This window comes from Camelus dromedarius, chromosome 8, assembly GCF_036321535.1.
Source record: "Camelus dromedarius isolate mCamDro1 chromosome 8, mCamDro1.pat, whole genome shotgun sequence".
NCBI classification, from domain to species: Eukaryota; Metazoa; Chordata; class Mammalia; order Artiodactyla; family Camelidae; genus Camelus; species Camelus dromedarius.
In genome coordinates this window covers 34,646,860-34,662,542 of record NC_087443.1, presented here as the reverse complement: position 1 = coordinate 34,662,542, position 15,683 = coordinate 34,646,860, and the positions used below count along the sequence as shown (strand labels likewise).

The window sequence follows — 15,683 nt, the reverse complement described above, 5'->3', positions numbered from 1 at the left end:
AAATATTTTTTTCTATGTTTTTTAAAGCTGGTTTATTGCAGCCTCCTGTCCGTATAGTTTCACAGCCACAGCCAGCACGAAGGTTAGATCCACCATCCAGATTTTCAGGAAGAAATGACAGAGGGGATCAAGTGCCTAACAGAAAGGATGACCGAAGGTATGTTTTTAAAAGTATACTTTTGATGGTGTTGATGGTTGCACAGTGTGAATGCACTTAATGCAACTGAACCGTTCACTTCAAAATGGTTAAAATGGTAAGTTTATGTTACATATATTTTACTACAGTTTTCAAAAAAAAATTAAAAAATGTATACTGTGGAATCTTGCTTTTATTACCTGTAACATTTATTTCATTAAAGAACTCTTTGATAATGCCAGAAATAGTAGTAATTTTAGAAAAATTTGCTTTAAGTCGTGAAAGGGAGAGAGAAAGGCGTAGATCCAGAGAAAGATCTCCTCAGAGAAAACGTTCCCGGGAGAGATCTCCTCGAAGAGAGAGAGAACGGTCACCTCGGAGAGTTCGACGTGTTGTTCCACGTTATACAGTTCAGTTTTCAAAGTTTTCTTTAGATTGGTAAGTTCTTGTCTTCCCCATTGTTTTTCTTGAATTGCAGATTTTGTATAATGTGGAGGAATGTGTTATGTATGGAGATATTTTTCTTACAACTTTGATTTCTCGACATTTAGTGCTCTTAGTTATATAAGGACAGAAATGCAACTTGAAGTACCAGTTTAGTTCTTTGCAAGAGCGCATTATTTTCATACTCTCATTAAAGATACCAACTATTGAAAAAGGCAGCCCCTCTAATGAAGTTGTTCCTTAAAGGTAGAACTATTTAAGATCCAGATTTGTTGATAACCTTATTAAGGTTGTGTACAGTCTAGTGTATATGATGAAGTAATGATACAGTAGCGGACCAGCTATTTCAAGTTAGGTGTGGCAATGTAGTATAATAGAAACATAGACCTACATATATACTCAGAGACATGTAACATATACACAGTTGTGTGTATACGTAAGTACATTTTTTTAGCCTTTGGAATCAGGTAATGGGAAAGTTACCAAGAATTTCTGAGCTCCGAGTGTGAAATGGAAGTTTTATTGACTAGAGAATTATTGTGATATTATTTGAGTTCATGTATCTAAAGCCCTTAACCCAGCATGTGACAGCTGTAGATACTCACTGGTGGTGGTGGGATGTGGTTGCCAACTAAGTAATGGCTGCAAAGGCGTAATTGATAAAAAGGCAAATTGGTAAATGACTGTTTTACTCTAGGGGAAAGGAAAAATTATCTCATTGTATATAAGGTGAATAAACAGATGGAAATAACAAATTGACAGTAAAATAAGAAAAATGAATCATTAAAAGCAGTGTTTAAATGTTTCTGGTATAGGTAAAAATAACTGTGTACTTCAGTGTCCTGAGACGGTATTGCTGCCTTTCAACAAAGTATGATAATTAATATTCATAATACTGGCTTGTCAGAAGTTAAAGTTTATATCAGTTCTGTATGGAGTAAACCAGTGTATTATTTAAGCTACTCAGTGGCAAAATCTCACTTGGTGACCTGCTTAATTGTTATGTAGTTGGTGTTTATTTACTCTTGCTTGTGACAGTCCAAATCAGCAACTTTTTAGTTTTTACTAGTTTTTTTGTTATCCCTGTTTACTTGTATGCTTCAAAGTGTCTTCTCTGCATATTTCAGAGAAATTCATTGGAAACAAAACCTCAAAAATATTGACTACTGCTTTTAAACTCATGTGTTCCCAGTCTCAAATGCTATTCTAGGAAGAGTTGATGAATAGGATATAAATCGAACAGCTATCTTTCTCCTTCCAAGTTAAATCTTCACAGTTCCACTTTAAAGTAAATTACCGGAACATCAAATGAACCCATTACAAATAAAAGTGATTTTAAAATTTCCATACCTCTTATCTGTAATTGTGGAAATCAAGATTTTTCTCATAGTAACATGTTTATAAGAGACTGTACGCCAAGAAATGATACATTTGCACTTACCTTTTGTTTTATTATAGATTTTACTCTTCTGGGATAAAACACAACTTCAAAAATTCTGGTGGGGAACTAGGAAACTATTACACATACTTTTTGTTTGTAGCACTTCTTTAAAAACCAAAAATAAAACTCAAATAGCTGTTTTTAACGTTTTTGTTATTCTGGCAGCAGTATTTTGTCCAAATAAGTATAATTGTGTCAACAACCATAACTGATAAGGTTATCATTCTGTATTTCTTATTTTTAGGTTTCAAATTAAAAGACATCCCTATAGATGTATTAGTTCATGTTTTGTACTCTTGTCTTCAGTTGTCTTTAAAAAGGATAGTTTAGTTATCTTTTCATCTTACAAATTATTGGTGTTTCCCACTTTTCATTATGCTTTTAACAGAAATCTCTTAGCCTTTTACCAATTTGATTTACTTTTGAGTTTTTCTCCTTTAAAAGCCCTGCTTCTTAGGAAATACGAAAACCTTTAAAAAAATTAATATACTGGATTTAAAAGGCAAAAAAACTGATCCTTTCTTTACATAATAAACAAGCAGGGATGGATCTTAATCATTAACATAGAGAGATATGGAGATGTGGATAATCCAAAACATTTGGATTTTGCTTTCATTTGGATTTTTATATTTAATTTTAAATGTAACTCTGCCTGATCTAGGATCTTACTGCAGAATAAAGGTTGTATTCTTTTCTCCACTGTATAAACCTGATTGAGGAGCACTCATACTAATTTGGTACCACTCTTAACCCTTTTTTGTATCCATTCTATAAGAATCATAGTTTTCTCAAAAATGCAGCTTCCACTGAGGCAGAATTGCTTTTGTTCAAATCTTCTCTGAAGCTTGGGTTGAAGTTATTTCAAAGGGTCTTCTAAATGAATTCTAAGCTACGCACAAAAAGTAAATAAAGGTAATACTCATATAGTATTTATTCAAAGCTGTAAGTAAACATATTTGGAAGTGACATTTTCCATATGCCTCTATGCAAATCTATAGTTCATTAACAGTTGACTGTTCATTTTCAACTGACTTTTAACCATGTCAGGTTATATAGCTTCTGAATTGAATGAATGTTTGCATAGTTTTTGATATTATGACTACTTATTCACTACTTATGTCTGTTTTTCAGTCCTAGTTGTGACATGATGGAATTAAGGCGCCGTTATCAGAATTTATATATACCTAGTGACTTTTTTGATGCTCAGTTTACATGGGTGGATGCTTTCCCTTTGTCAAGACCATTTCAGCTGGGAAATTACTGCAATTTCTATGTAATGCACAGAGAAGTAGAGTCCTTAGAAAAAAATATGGCTGTTCTTGATCCACCAGATGCTGATCACTTATACAGTGCAAAGGTTTGTATTCTGTGTAATACAGCTAAAATTTCAGAACAGTTATTCATATTAAGAGTGTATTGTGGAGTAATAACTCACTTCAGAAAGTGGCTGTTATGTTTAAGATCTGAATACCTGTGTTTTCTTGTCTGTCTGATTCTGTTTTGGTTAAGTAATTTAATCTAACCTCTTTTTGCTTTAACTCTTAAGCTGTAAAACTGTGATTATTTTGAACCGCATAAAGATGTGACAATGAAATTCATTTTATTAAGCTTTCTGGAATGTTGCATTGCTTCTGGGGTGGCCCCAGATAAAATGTAATGTTGGGTGAATGCACTATGTGTTTAGTTTTCAGGGTAGCATTCAATATGTTGCTTATGGTCTGTATTTTCCTGCTATTTTAAAACATTGATCAAAAGGATTCCCTGAAAGTTAAAACTATGTAATTATAAGGTATCTAATACCATTTCTGCTATAGCATTTTACTTTCCATTTTTATAAAAAAAACTTCAGATATCTAATATGTAAGGATAATTAGTAGTGCTTCTCATTTTTTTACGTTACTTTAGACTTTTGACAGGATTGAATTATTTGACTATAATAGGTAATGCTGATGGCTAGCCCTAGTATGGAAGATTTGTATCATAAGTCATGTGCTCTTGCTGAAGACCCACAAGAACTTCGAGATGGATTTCAACATCCTGCTAGACTTGTTAAGGTAAAATGAAACATTTATTTTAACTTTAGGTGTATACGTTCTTTGCTCAGCTCTGTCCATATATAAAATTAAAAGTACTATGTTTTAAATTTTGTTGATTTGTTTAATAACTAATTTTAATATAGTTAAGGTACTCAGTTTAATAACGTAGATGTTTTTCTCATTGCAGAGAATGTCCAATTGCTTGTCATTAGTTTTGCTTGTCATTTGTTCAACTGCCATTTATATATGAAGCATAGTAAAATCTTAGTGGTATAATGCTCTTAAAGTTTGAATTGTAGCTTGTTTCTTTAAAAGAACTTTTTATCTGAGGAAATATTTTAGAAGGATGAGTTATGATGTGTAAATCCTATTCCATTGCTGAAATGCAGTGTGGAACACGATGAACTGAACTCTTCCTTGACTGACAGATACCAGAGGTAGTAAAAATGATATTGGAAAAGTTTGTTCCTTTCCTTTTCAAGTATTTTATTTGTAATTTGAAAAGTTGAATAATACATGTAAATGATTTTTTGTTTTAAATTAGTTTTTAGTGGGCATGAAAGGCAAGGATGAAGCCATGGCCATTGGAGGCCACTGGTCTCCTTCGTTGGATGGACCAGACCCAGAGAAAGACCCCTCTGTGTTGATTAAGACTGCTATTCGTTGTTGTAAGGCTCTGACAGGCATTGATCTAAGTGTATGCACACAATGGTAAGTACCAATTCATTTCTTGTTTAGAAATGTTTTTCTAATAGTTTATGTAGATGCTCTTGTCTGTCAGCCTTTTCCCTCCCTTATTTTAGCAATCTTAATCATACAGGTAATCTCAAAGGAAAAATCCCCACTTGTAGCAAAAGTTTATTTGGTGCCAAAAATGCTGGGTGGGAAAAGGATTAAGAACTAATGAAAATAAACTGAAAATTTAAATGTTTTGTAATGCTGTACTTTGGAAGTTGGATGTATGTTGAAAATATTTTTCATTTCATGCATAGCTGGAGAAGATCGTCAAGAGAGAACTTCATTTCATTATAATTCTTTTGTTATAAAATGATGTAGTTGCTGATTATTTTTGTTCAGCCATATTTTCTCTTGAGGCTTATTTGTCCTGTGTATTTTAGTATATTTCTTGTGACTTAATTGAGAATATTCTTTTTTAGCACATGAAATCTGAACAGCTATCCAGCTTCTTCAGGTATTCTCTAAATTATGGGTAGCTCTGAAAATGCTTTCGGGAACATACTCTTCTCTTAACCATAAAATATTGTACAAATGTACCAAAAGAGGAACTATGGCTTCTATAATTTTTTTTTCTTTAGACCAACCTCAAGTTCTTGCAGCAAAGTTTCTTTACTTGATGTGCTACAAGTGAACTAGGGTCTTTAAAATGTATTTTAGAATTTTTTTTCCAACATGCTTCTTCCCTTGCAACAGGTACCGTTTTGCAGAGATTCGCTACCATCGCCCTGAGGAGACCCACAAGGGGCGTACAGTTCCAGCTCATGTGGAGACAGTGGTTTTATTTTTCCCGGATGTTTGGCATTGCCTTCCCACCCGCTCAGAGTGGGAAACCCTCTCCCGAGGATACAAGCAGCAGCTGGTCGAGAAGCTTCAGGGTGAACGCAAGGAGGCTGATGGAGAACAGGCACTGAACGCTAATCCCTTTTTCTATTTCCGCTTCTCACAGGCACAGGAACACAGGCACAAATGCACACCACACACTACATAACAAACACACATGGAGGAACATAGCTGGTAACAGCGACTGGTAATCCAGCTTTCAGCAGTATAGTTTTATGTTCTTTTCTCTTAAAAAAAAATCTGTCTATTATGCTAACTTTTAAGAGTGCTGAGACCTCAAAGGAAAATAAGTTGTGCTTAAATTGCACAGAATTTTGTTTTTATCATAGGTCTAGTTGCTGGAATCTGGGACCAGTTGTTGAGCAAGATTCAGTATTAAGCCATTTTAAACATTTTGCCATTTTCTAAAATTTAAAAAATTTTCTCTTTCACGGTCATCCGTTCTAGTCATGGATATTTGAAATTGGACAACCACAAGTCTGAGAGATTTGAAATTTCAGGCTATGTGGCATCGTCTTTGGTACATTTGAAAGGTCTGACTAAATCAGTCTTTGGGTGGCTTGAAAATTGGGGCAAGATCACACACTGTGTGGTTAGTGGAGACCGGCAGTGTTTGTGCATCCCTGATATCCTTTGTGTTGTAATTTATCACCCTTTTGTGTTTCACAGATCTGGCTTTGATTGGCTGATGAGTGTCTTTGTGATCAGTTAAAAGTGGTAGAATGTATGTACGTGGACTTGCCTAAATAATAACTTTAGGAGAAGATAATCTGAAACATTTGTGACCTTGCACAGATCAGCAACAGACTGTTAAAAATAAATTACCTTTATTTTAAGGTTTCAGAATAGTAATTATATTCTTAACTTTGTATATCAGGATGAAGAAGAGAAGGATGATGGTGAAGCTAAAGAAATTTCCACTCCTACTCATTGGTCAAAACTTGATCCAAAGACAATGAAGGTAACTTTGAAAATAATGGTATTTAATTTGAAATCTCTGAACAGGAATAGAGAATGAGGACAGTTTTTTTTTTTTTTCAGATATAAGCCACTAAAAATGAAGTCCGCTCTTTTTCTGTAAATATTCTGTGTTATATTTGTGTGTTTGTATCTATAAAAATTAAATAAAAGTGACTTCATAAATCAGTTGAGCCAATATCTGTTGAAAGCAAGATGCATATGCTTATGGTCTTTTCTCATTTTGGAGCTGACCAAGATGTTATTTCTGCACTTAAGTGACTTAAATTCAAGGAGAGGAATGAAACATAGGAAAAAGATTATCCAGTTTTTAAAAGAAAATTTAAAAGTGAAAAGTGGACTGATATGCGTCTAAACTGGGAAGAAAATAATTTAAGAACCTCTTTTGAAAATCTTTGATTAACCTGTACTAATGTTTCTTTGCTCCCCACGGTATCTGGACCTATTTTCTTTCTGTAGTTTTGTACCTCTGGGCCTCTAATGTGAATGTGGATCCACAGATCTTATATACATAAATTCTACATAGATCAGAAGATCAGAAGCTGATCACTACTTGGTTTTGCAATTTTTTATTTAACAATTAAAAGCTGACCTTTTGGTAAACTTTGTTCTCAGCAAAAAACAGATTTTTTTTTCCTATTTTTATGAAACAACAGTTTATTAACCCACATTGCTTTTTTAGTAAGTAGTAAATGTGTATCGTAAGAATGTTTGTTATTCTTGCACTACTCTTAAGTTGTCGTCTTCAGCATCAGGTTTCACATGGAGTCCTGTAGATTCAAAAAATACAGGCAGGATGTGAGGGTGATCTGGCTGAGACATCTGTTACTCCACTGATCGCCAGGGTTGATTCAGCTGATCTGGCTGGCTAGGCGGGTGTCCCTTCCTCTGACACCTCTCCTTGTGCGTCCCTCCCTAAGCTGCGCACTCGGTCGAAGAGGGTGACCATCCCCCATAGAGTTTGTTCTTCTCAGTCAGGAGTATACCAGTATCTGCGCTCCCCTGCTAGACCCTCCAAACAAGCTCTCAAAAAATAAAGGCAATTAAATTAAGCTTGCATCCCTGGACTTTTGTCAGACTGATGGCTTTGCTATTAAGTTTCTTATTTCAAAACTTGGATTCCTTTTGATTATAGATATAATGCAAGCTTATTTGAAAAATTGGTGCATACATAAAAAATTAAAGGAAAAAGTTTACTCAAGCCTGTCATTCAAAGACAGCCATTCTTCAAAATTCAATGTATTATCTTTCATTATTTTTTCTGGGTACAAGTGATGTGATTGGCTGGTTGGTTCTAATCATTTTGTGTAAAGAAGTTGCTGTCTCATTCTTTTCAGTTTATAATAGTATTTCCCATGTAGTTTTTTTTTATTGTTTAATTTTATTTTTTCCATGTAATTATTTTTAAGTGTTCTATATGGTTCCATCTGTTGATATACTGGTTTTTTCTTAGGTATTAGTCTTCTATTGGATATTATATTCTTCACTTTTTTGGAGGGAGAGACTATAACAAGGAATTTTTTTTTCTTAAAGTTTATTTTTACTTGTGTTTAGGATATTTCTTTTAGGGTAAATTCCCAGAAATTAGAATCTGTGGGTCAAAGAGCTTTAACTTTTTTTCTTAAGCATCTTAAAACATGTTTCAAATTATTTTCCAAAAATATTCTCTCAATTTGCATTTTCACAAGCATTTTATGAGCTGTACAAGTGTCCTTTTCACCAAAAAATTTAAAAAATCAGGCAATAGATCACTTGTCAGTTTCCTAGTTCAGTATCCTATTTTCTTTCTCTGTGTTTTATGTTCTGTATATTTAGGTAAATGATCTCCGAAAAGAATTAGAAAGTAGAGCTCTTAGTTCCAAAGGCTTAAAGTCCCAGTTAATAGCCCGATTAACAAAACAGCTTAAAGTAGAAGAGCAAAAAGAAGAACAGAAGGAATTAGAGAAATCTGAAAAAGAAGAGGAAGAGGAGGATGATAGGAAATCTGAAGATGATAAAGAGGTATGTACTGAATTACTTAAATACTGTTAAACATAATAATGGTTTATAGAGAGTTCTAGGAATATGTATGTGTATACTTTTACTATGGTATAATTTACATAATTGTAAAATTCAACCTTTTAGTGAATAGTTGTACAAGCTTTGGCACATGCGTATAGTCGTTTAACTCCCACCACAGTCATGATGTAAAACAGGTCTGTCACCCTCTAAAAATCCGTTGTACCCCTTTGTAAGCATTTTCCTGTCTCACCTGCCTCAGCCTCTGGAAGCCACTGATCTGTTTTCCTACTGTTTTTCTTTTCCTACTGCCTTTCGCAGTATATCATGTAAGTGAAATTATATAACTTTTTGAGTCAAGACCTATTTAATGTAGCATAATGCATTAGAGATTCACCCATTTTGTTGTGTGTTTTTGTAGTTTGTTCATTTTTATTGCTAAATAGTATTCCATAGTATTAATGTATCACAATTTGTCTATTTGTTCTCCACTTGAGAGGCATTTATTTCCAAGTCATGTATTTTTAATCCTCCCTCTTAAAAATGAATAATAATCTTTTAGATATAGGAAATGAGAAAATTTGGTTGTCAGAGCCATTAAGTTCAGAGATTGAGCTCTGAAATGTTTGAGAATTTTATTTTGCTGCTTTAAAGCTTTGTGTTTGATTGGGTATCAATTCTTAAGACTTAAAGTCTGTTTATTCAGGCCGTTTATGCCTCAGTCTTATGCCCAATAGAATAACTCCTGGATGCATAAGCTTGTCATTTGTTTTCTGAATTTGATATACATGGATATCAGAAGTGTGTTATAGTACCAGTAATTGGATAATCCAGCATTATGTGTTTCCTGATGGGATACATTGTGAAGTATAAATCATTATTTATGAAGCATTGCTGCCAAAAGTGTTTTACCTTAATCTGTGAGAAAAGTCTGATCGATTGATTTTTATTGAAGTATAGTTGATATACAATGTTGTGTTTGTTAGTTTCTGGTGTTAGCAGCGTAATGACTCAGTTATACATATATATAGTGTTTTTCATATTCTTTTTCAGTGTAGGTTGTTACAAGCTATTGAATATAATTCCATGTGTTCTACAATAGGGCCTTGTTGCTTATCTATTTTGTGTGTAGTAGTTTGTATCTGCTAATTTGAAACTCCTGATTTATCCCCATGCCTTCCCCCTTTGGTAACCATAACTGTGTTTTCTGTGTCTGGGAGTCTGTTTTGTAAATAAGTTCATCTGTGTAATTATTTTAGATTCCATATATAAGTGATATCATATGACATTTCTCTTTCTCTTTCTGACTTATTTCACTTAGTGTGATAATCTCCGGATCCATCCACGTTGCTGCAAAGGGCATATTTCATTCTTTTTTATGGCTGAGTAGTATTCCATTGTACCTGTAATACCATAACTTCTTTTTCCAATCACAGTCAGATAAATTTAGAATGTAAGAAATTCTGCAAAGCAGTTTGTCTGAACTCTTCAGAAAATGTCTGTGTAATGAAAGGAAGAATAATGGTTTAGATTAAAGGAGATTAGTAAGAAATGACAAGTGACATTAGTACTGAGTGAAACTTGACTGGATCCTGGATAGGGGAAAAAAAGCTGTAGAGAGTATTTTTGGGATAATTGGAGAAACTTGGTCATAGATGTGATATTAGATAATATTGAAGCAGCGTTAAATTTCTTGGATGTGGTAACAATTTTGTAATTGTGTAGGGAAATTATCTTATTCTTAAAGAGATGCATGATTTCTTATTTTACTAAATAGGTTATAAATATTTATCTTGATAGTGAAATTATCTCAGAGTTGGCCAGCAGGAGGCCTTTCAAGTTGGCTTCTATGTTCTTTAAAATGTCCTCATCATTTTTTGAGGACTTCTTATTTTGCAGTACAATACAGTGTTTCAGTCTCACTGTGTACTATCCCTGCCCTAGCTCTGAAATCAGCTGTTTCCCTAGGAAGCCTTGGTACCTTTTGGTGAAGAATGGTAATGGTATTTAGAAGCCAATATGTACTCATTGTTATCATTGTTGTGCTGCTCCTAACCCCTCTCAGTGAACAGTTATGGAATATATATGTATGTGTATGTTGTATACCTCCATATGTATATTTATATCTGTGTTTATTACAGTATCTTGTGTATATTGAAAGTCATGAGTTTATACTAAGATCCCTCATTCTACTCTAACATAAGGAGAGTTCATTTTAGTTTTCTCCCTTTCCATGTATCCAACTCCTTTGTCCAGTAATGCAAAACATAGCTTCCATTATACTTTTAATATATTTACTTCCTTTTTCAGTTGTCTATCACACTCCCTCTCCAGTCTGGATATCCTCCTTACTCTACTTTGCTCTGACTTCCTGCCCTATGCTTTCTCTATGTGGATTCCCTCATTGGGATTTCAGTACCTGGTGACTGGGCTGCTCACCTGCTCTGGGCCGTTGTAGCTCACCAGCTTCCATCACCCCTCTGTAGATACCTGCTTTGCTTGGAGGGATTGCTTTAGAACTGAATTGTTCAGGACAGGAAATACAGAAAAAGAAGGCAAAGTGTCAGTTTTCACTTTTTGATGTTAGTGGCCATTGGTGCTCAAATCCTAGATCTGTTGATTTGTTGGGGTTGAAATGATGATGTTATAATTCTTATTTTGTTTTCACATACTCTGCTCATCTGCTGTTTGGTTACCCAGTGTTATAGTGTTACCTATTGGTAAATTCATGTAGAAGAGGACAGTATCAATACTTGATTCTTTTCTTTCTTTTTAAAATAAGGAATGTTTCATGAATTTGAACCATTCTTGTGCAGGGGCTATGCTAATTTTAGTGTATGTGCTGCTAAAGCAAACACTGTTCTTTTTGTTTATCCGGTTTTCAGGATAATGAATTGATTCCCTGCCATTTTCAGAAGGTTACCTGTTTGTTTTTAAACATCATTTTGAATATATGGATTTGAACATTTTTGATGGGTTTCAGTTCTTTACAATTCTTACCCTTATTGAATCTCAAATTGTACCCCCTATTTTGTTTGCCAGTGGGTGGGAATATATGTACAGAAATACAATACAGATATATTAATAGCACCCCCACCGTTATTGTTCAAATTAGTTTAAATATATTTTTGCATTTCCTATACCTGCTTTATCCTCATTTTTTGTAGGCCAACAAGAGTCTTAGGGGAAGAGGTAACTAGGTTTTTTTACTTACTTATTTTTTAAGTGCAGATTCTGGGGATTGAACCCAGGACCTTATGCTAGGCAGGCACTCTACCACTGAGCTATCTCCTCCCCCATCCTCATTTTTTAAACATGGTGGTCCTGTAAATACATTGTTCTAGCATGTGGCGTTACATATCGTATGCTCTTTTAATCATTTAATTTTGGTTATAAAACTGTATGTGTAATGATCACAGCTGGTCCTTTTGTCCTTGTCTCCACAGTTCATCTCTGGTAGATTCCTCAGAGCTCATGGTAGCAGTATTTAAGTTTTTGTATGTTAACAGTTTAACTATATCCTTTATACTTGAAAATCATGAATATAAAATTTGATTCACATCTGTTTTCCTTGAGTGTCTTAAATATGTTGCTTTTTCTAAGATTTTCTATGAAAAAAGTGCTGATAATGCAGTTTGCTTTCTGATAGTCACTTGCTAGTTTCCTAGATGTACAAATTTCTAATCTCATTAGAAATGTGTTTTGATATTGGTCATTTTGCATTAATATCTTCAGATGCATGGCATGCTTTTTCACTCAGATTCAGATTTATTTTCAGGAAAATTTCTCTTTAACAAAGTTGTTTGGTGGTAAAATATATATAAGTTAAAATTAGCCTTACACCATTTTTTAATATGTAGTTTATTGGCATTGAACTGCATTCACGATGTTGTGCAGCTGTCACCACTGTACATTTCCAGAACTCTATCCAAACAGTAACTCCATATGTTAAATAATAACTCCCTGCACCTCTCTCCTCTCTTCTTTCTGTCTCTATGAATTTCCCTATTCTAGATACTTCCTGTAAGTGGACTCATGCAGTATTTGTACTTTTGTGTTTGTCTTCTCTTGCTTAGTATAACATTTTCAAGTTTCATCCATGTTACAGCATGTATCCAAACTTGATTTCTTTTTAAGGCTGAATAATACTTCATTTTACATATATACCACATTTTATTTATCTGTTCATCTGTTGATGGAACTTTGTTTTCAGCTCTTGACTGTTGTGGTTAATAGTGCTATATGAACAAACAAGTTTTCTTTAATAATAGTTTTTAAATTTGTTCTGTTCTCTTTTGTTTTCTTTAAGAAATTCTGATATCTCAGATTGAACTTTTTTGCTTCCTTAATATTGGTCTCTTTTTCTTAAATCCTTTTCCTCTTAATTTCTTTTTGATTTAAAAAAATTTCCTATTACCTCCTGTTCTCTTAGGGCATGATCTCTTGAGTTCATTTGCTTTTTTATTCCTTCTAATTTATTCTTAAATTTTTGAAACTGTCTTTTCTAAACTGTTCCCTAAATTCTGTCACCTCATTTTTTACTTTTAAAATTCTTATTCATGTTGTTCTTTCATATCTTACAGTATTTTCTCAGGTTTTTTTTAGCACACTTTAAAATAGTAAGTTAAAATTTTTATCTGTTTTTGGCCATGTCTTTCTGGCCCACTCATTGTCTCCAGGGATGTGATTTTTTTGCTCTTTCTTTTTTTAAAAAATAGTAACTTTGTATGGAATTTGACCTCAATACTTTTCTGTTGCTTATTTTTATGTGAATATCGTTTGCCTAAGTTTTATTAGAAGATTGCTTCAGATAGCTTTACTGACTTAACAGAGCTTTTCATGTTCTGTCAAAAAATACGGTGGCTTGCTGAGGTTTCTATCTCTGTTGCCCTCTACCACTTTTTATCTGGACCTTCTGTTGTCTCTGTCCTGGTCACTATTAACTCTGCTCCCAGAAGTTTCTTCTTAATGTGGGCCGTGTGCTGGAAGGATGGGCTGGTAAATCAGCTTTGAAAGTTCATAGGGCTAGAATGTCCAGGTCCTTTCAGATCTTAACACTGACCCCTTGTACTCAGTATTGTTGGGGGTAAAACCTTATCCTAGTTTCAGCTGCTGTTCTTAAATTGACCTGCTATGCTTTCCAGTGGATATGCATGTATTATGGTTTTCCAGTTCTTAGATCCTCAGGCAGTCTCATTGCTTCCTTTTGCTTTCCCCTGACACAGATGCCAGCAATACATAGGTATTTTGGCTCTTGTGGCTCTTTCCCCACCCACTTGTATATTGGTGTTTGTGGGGATGCCTTGTCACCTCGTTTTGTCATGAATATATGTGGATTTTGGTTTTGGTGTCTAAATTATTCTGTTTCTTTGAAATGTAAGGATTCAGATAGACCCCAAAACTATGTTACGACCACTGTTTTCCCAGAATCCTCTGATTTATATAACGTTAATATAAGTTTGTGGGGTTTTTAAGTTTTCCTCCTTAGAAGGTGGTTTCTTATGCTCAGAAGTCCAAAAGAATTAGGAACCATAAAAGCTGCTATCCTCTTTAGTAAATTTAACCTTTCCTCCCTTCTTTATCTCTTACGGTTGTTACTATCATTGTAAGGAATTATGGAAATTTTGTCTTTTTTCTTCATATAGTGTACATTTATTGTGTATACATGTTGTATGTGGAGGTTTAACCATTACTTAAAATCTCAAATATGTAGGAAGAAGAAAGAAAACGCCAAGAGGAACTGGAACGCCAGCGTCGGGAAAGAAGATATATTTTGCCTGATGAGCCAGCCATTATTGTACATCCAAATTGGGCTGCAAAAAGTGGCAAGTTTGATTGTAGCATCATGTCTTTGAGTGTACTTTTGGACTACAGATTAGAGGATAATAAAGAACATTCTTTTGAGGTAATGTTTTAAGATTGAATTGGGATCCAGATAAGGTCCACACATTTTGATTGGTTAATATCTCTCTTAAATCTCTCTTGAGTGCCTCTTTCATTGTTTCTGGTTTGTTTGTTTTTGTTTTTGTATTTTTCTTACTTTTTTTTTTTTGAAAAAAACAACTAGATGATTTTTCCCTGCAGACTCACTATTACTCTTTGCTAATTGCATTCCTATGTTGTGGTTTAAATGTTCCTCTGGCCTCTCTGTTTCTCATAAATTGACTGTTGGATCTAAAGGTTTAATCAAGTTCAGATTCAATTATTTTTTTCCTGAAGCTACTTCATAAATAGTGGTGTGTTCTTTTATCAGGAGACATATGATACCATAATGTCTAATTGCCTCTGGAGAATGAGGTAGTACTTTATTATTTACTCTAGAACTAGAATACCATTTAGTGGGATTGAAACTTTTACTTGTGATTGATTAAGATGTAAGATAAAATATTTGATGTTTATCTTTTCAACATGAACGTGTTTCTTTGTACCATTATTTTAGAGCAGCTTTACAACATATAGTTTGTCATTTTTCAGAACAGTTGAAATGGACTTTTATCCCTAAGTAACTGATTGCTTCATTCTTTAAATAAAACAATGTAAAATATCCTCAAATATTAGTTTTATAAATAGCTTGTACAAAATTATAATTGTGTTCAGTTATTTATCTTATCAACATATCCCACATTGTTTTTTTTAATTGAAATATAGTTGATTTACAATGCTGTGTTTCTCACATTGTTTTATTTGGTAAATATTGGAAAAAATTAGTCATACCTACTTGACCCAAGAGGTCATTGTCCACCAAGTGATAAGATAAAAGTGAAGTAACGTGATTAGATCAGGGTCATTTGCAAACAAACATATAGGACTTCTGAGGCAGTTATTAGATGTGAAGTACATGCTTATTGGTCTTGATATAAAATTTGTTACAAATATTAAAGTATTTAGTTTTTGGTAACATTGATAATTTCAGTAAATCAGTGTCCTTAAACTCTGATTTCATTTTTGTTACCACTTCCCAAAATTTAACTCTTAAAAATGTCTATCATGTAGTAGTCATTCAAGAAATAAATAAATGAAAAAAACAAAACCAGTCTTTGATATTACTTACTGCATATAAAGTATATACCAT

At 33.7% G+C, this 15,683-nt stretch overlaps 1 protein-coding gene and 1 non-coding gene across 4 annotated transcripts in view; both read left to right on the top strand.

The window, feature by feature from the left end:
* The window catches only part of CCAR1 (cell division cycle and apoptosis regulator 1), a 45,698-nt gene that overhangs the window by 18,329 nt on the left and 11,686 nt on the right, over positions 1-15,683 (top strand). For all 3 annotated transcript variants that reach the window (XM_031461179.2, XM_010985818.3, XM_031461177.2), the window contains 9 exons: positions 28-157; positions 413-574; positions 3,153-3,378; positions 3,962-4,075; positions 4,602-4,768; positions 5,489-5,699; positions 6,513-6,596; positions 8,429-8,614; positions 14,325-14,516. In XM_031461179.2, the coding sequence (XP_031317039.1) occupies positions 28-157; positions 413-574; positions 3,153-3,378; positions 3,962-4,075; positions 4,602-4,768; positions 5,489-5,699; positions 6,513-6,596; positions 8,429-8,614; positions 14,325-14,516 (1,472 nt within the window). The remainder of the gene's footprint in view (positions 1-27; positions 158-412; positions 575-3,152; positions 3,379-3,961; positions 4,076-4,601; positions 4,769-5,488; positions 5,700-6,512; positions 6,597-8,428; positions 8,615-14,324; positions 14,517-15,683) is intronic.
* Positions 4,406-4,470, top strand: LOC116156142 (small nucleolar RNA SNORD98). The gene has a single exon (XR_004139996.1). It is a non-coding gene; the product is annotated as a small nucleolar RNA SNORD98 (small nucleolar RNA).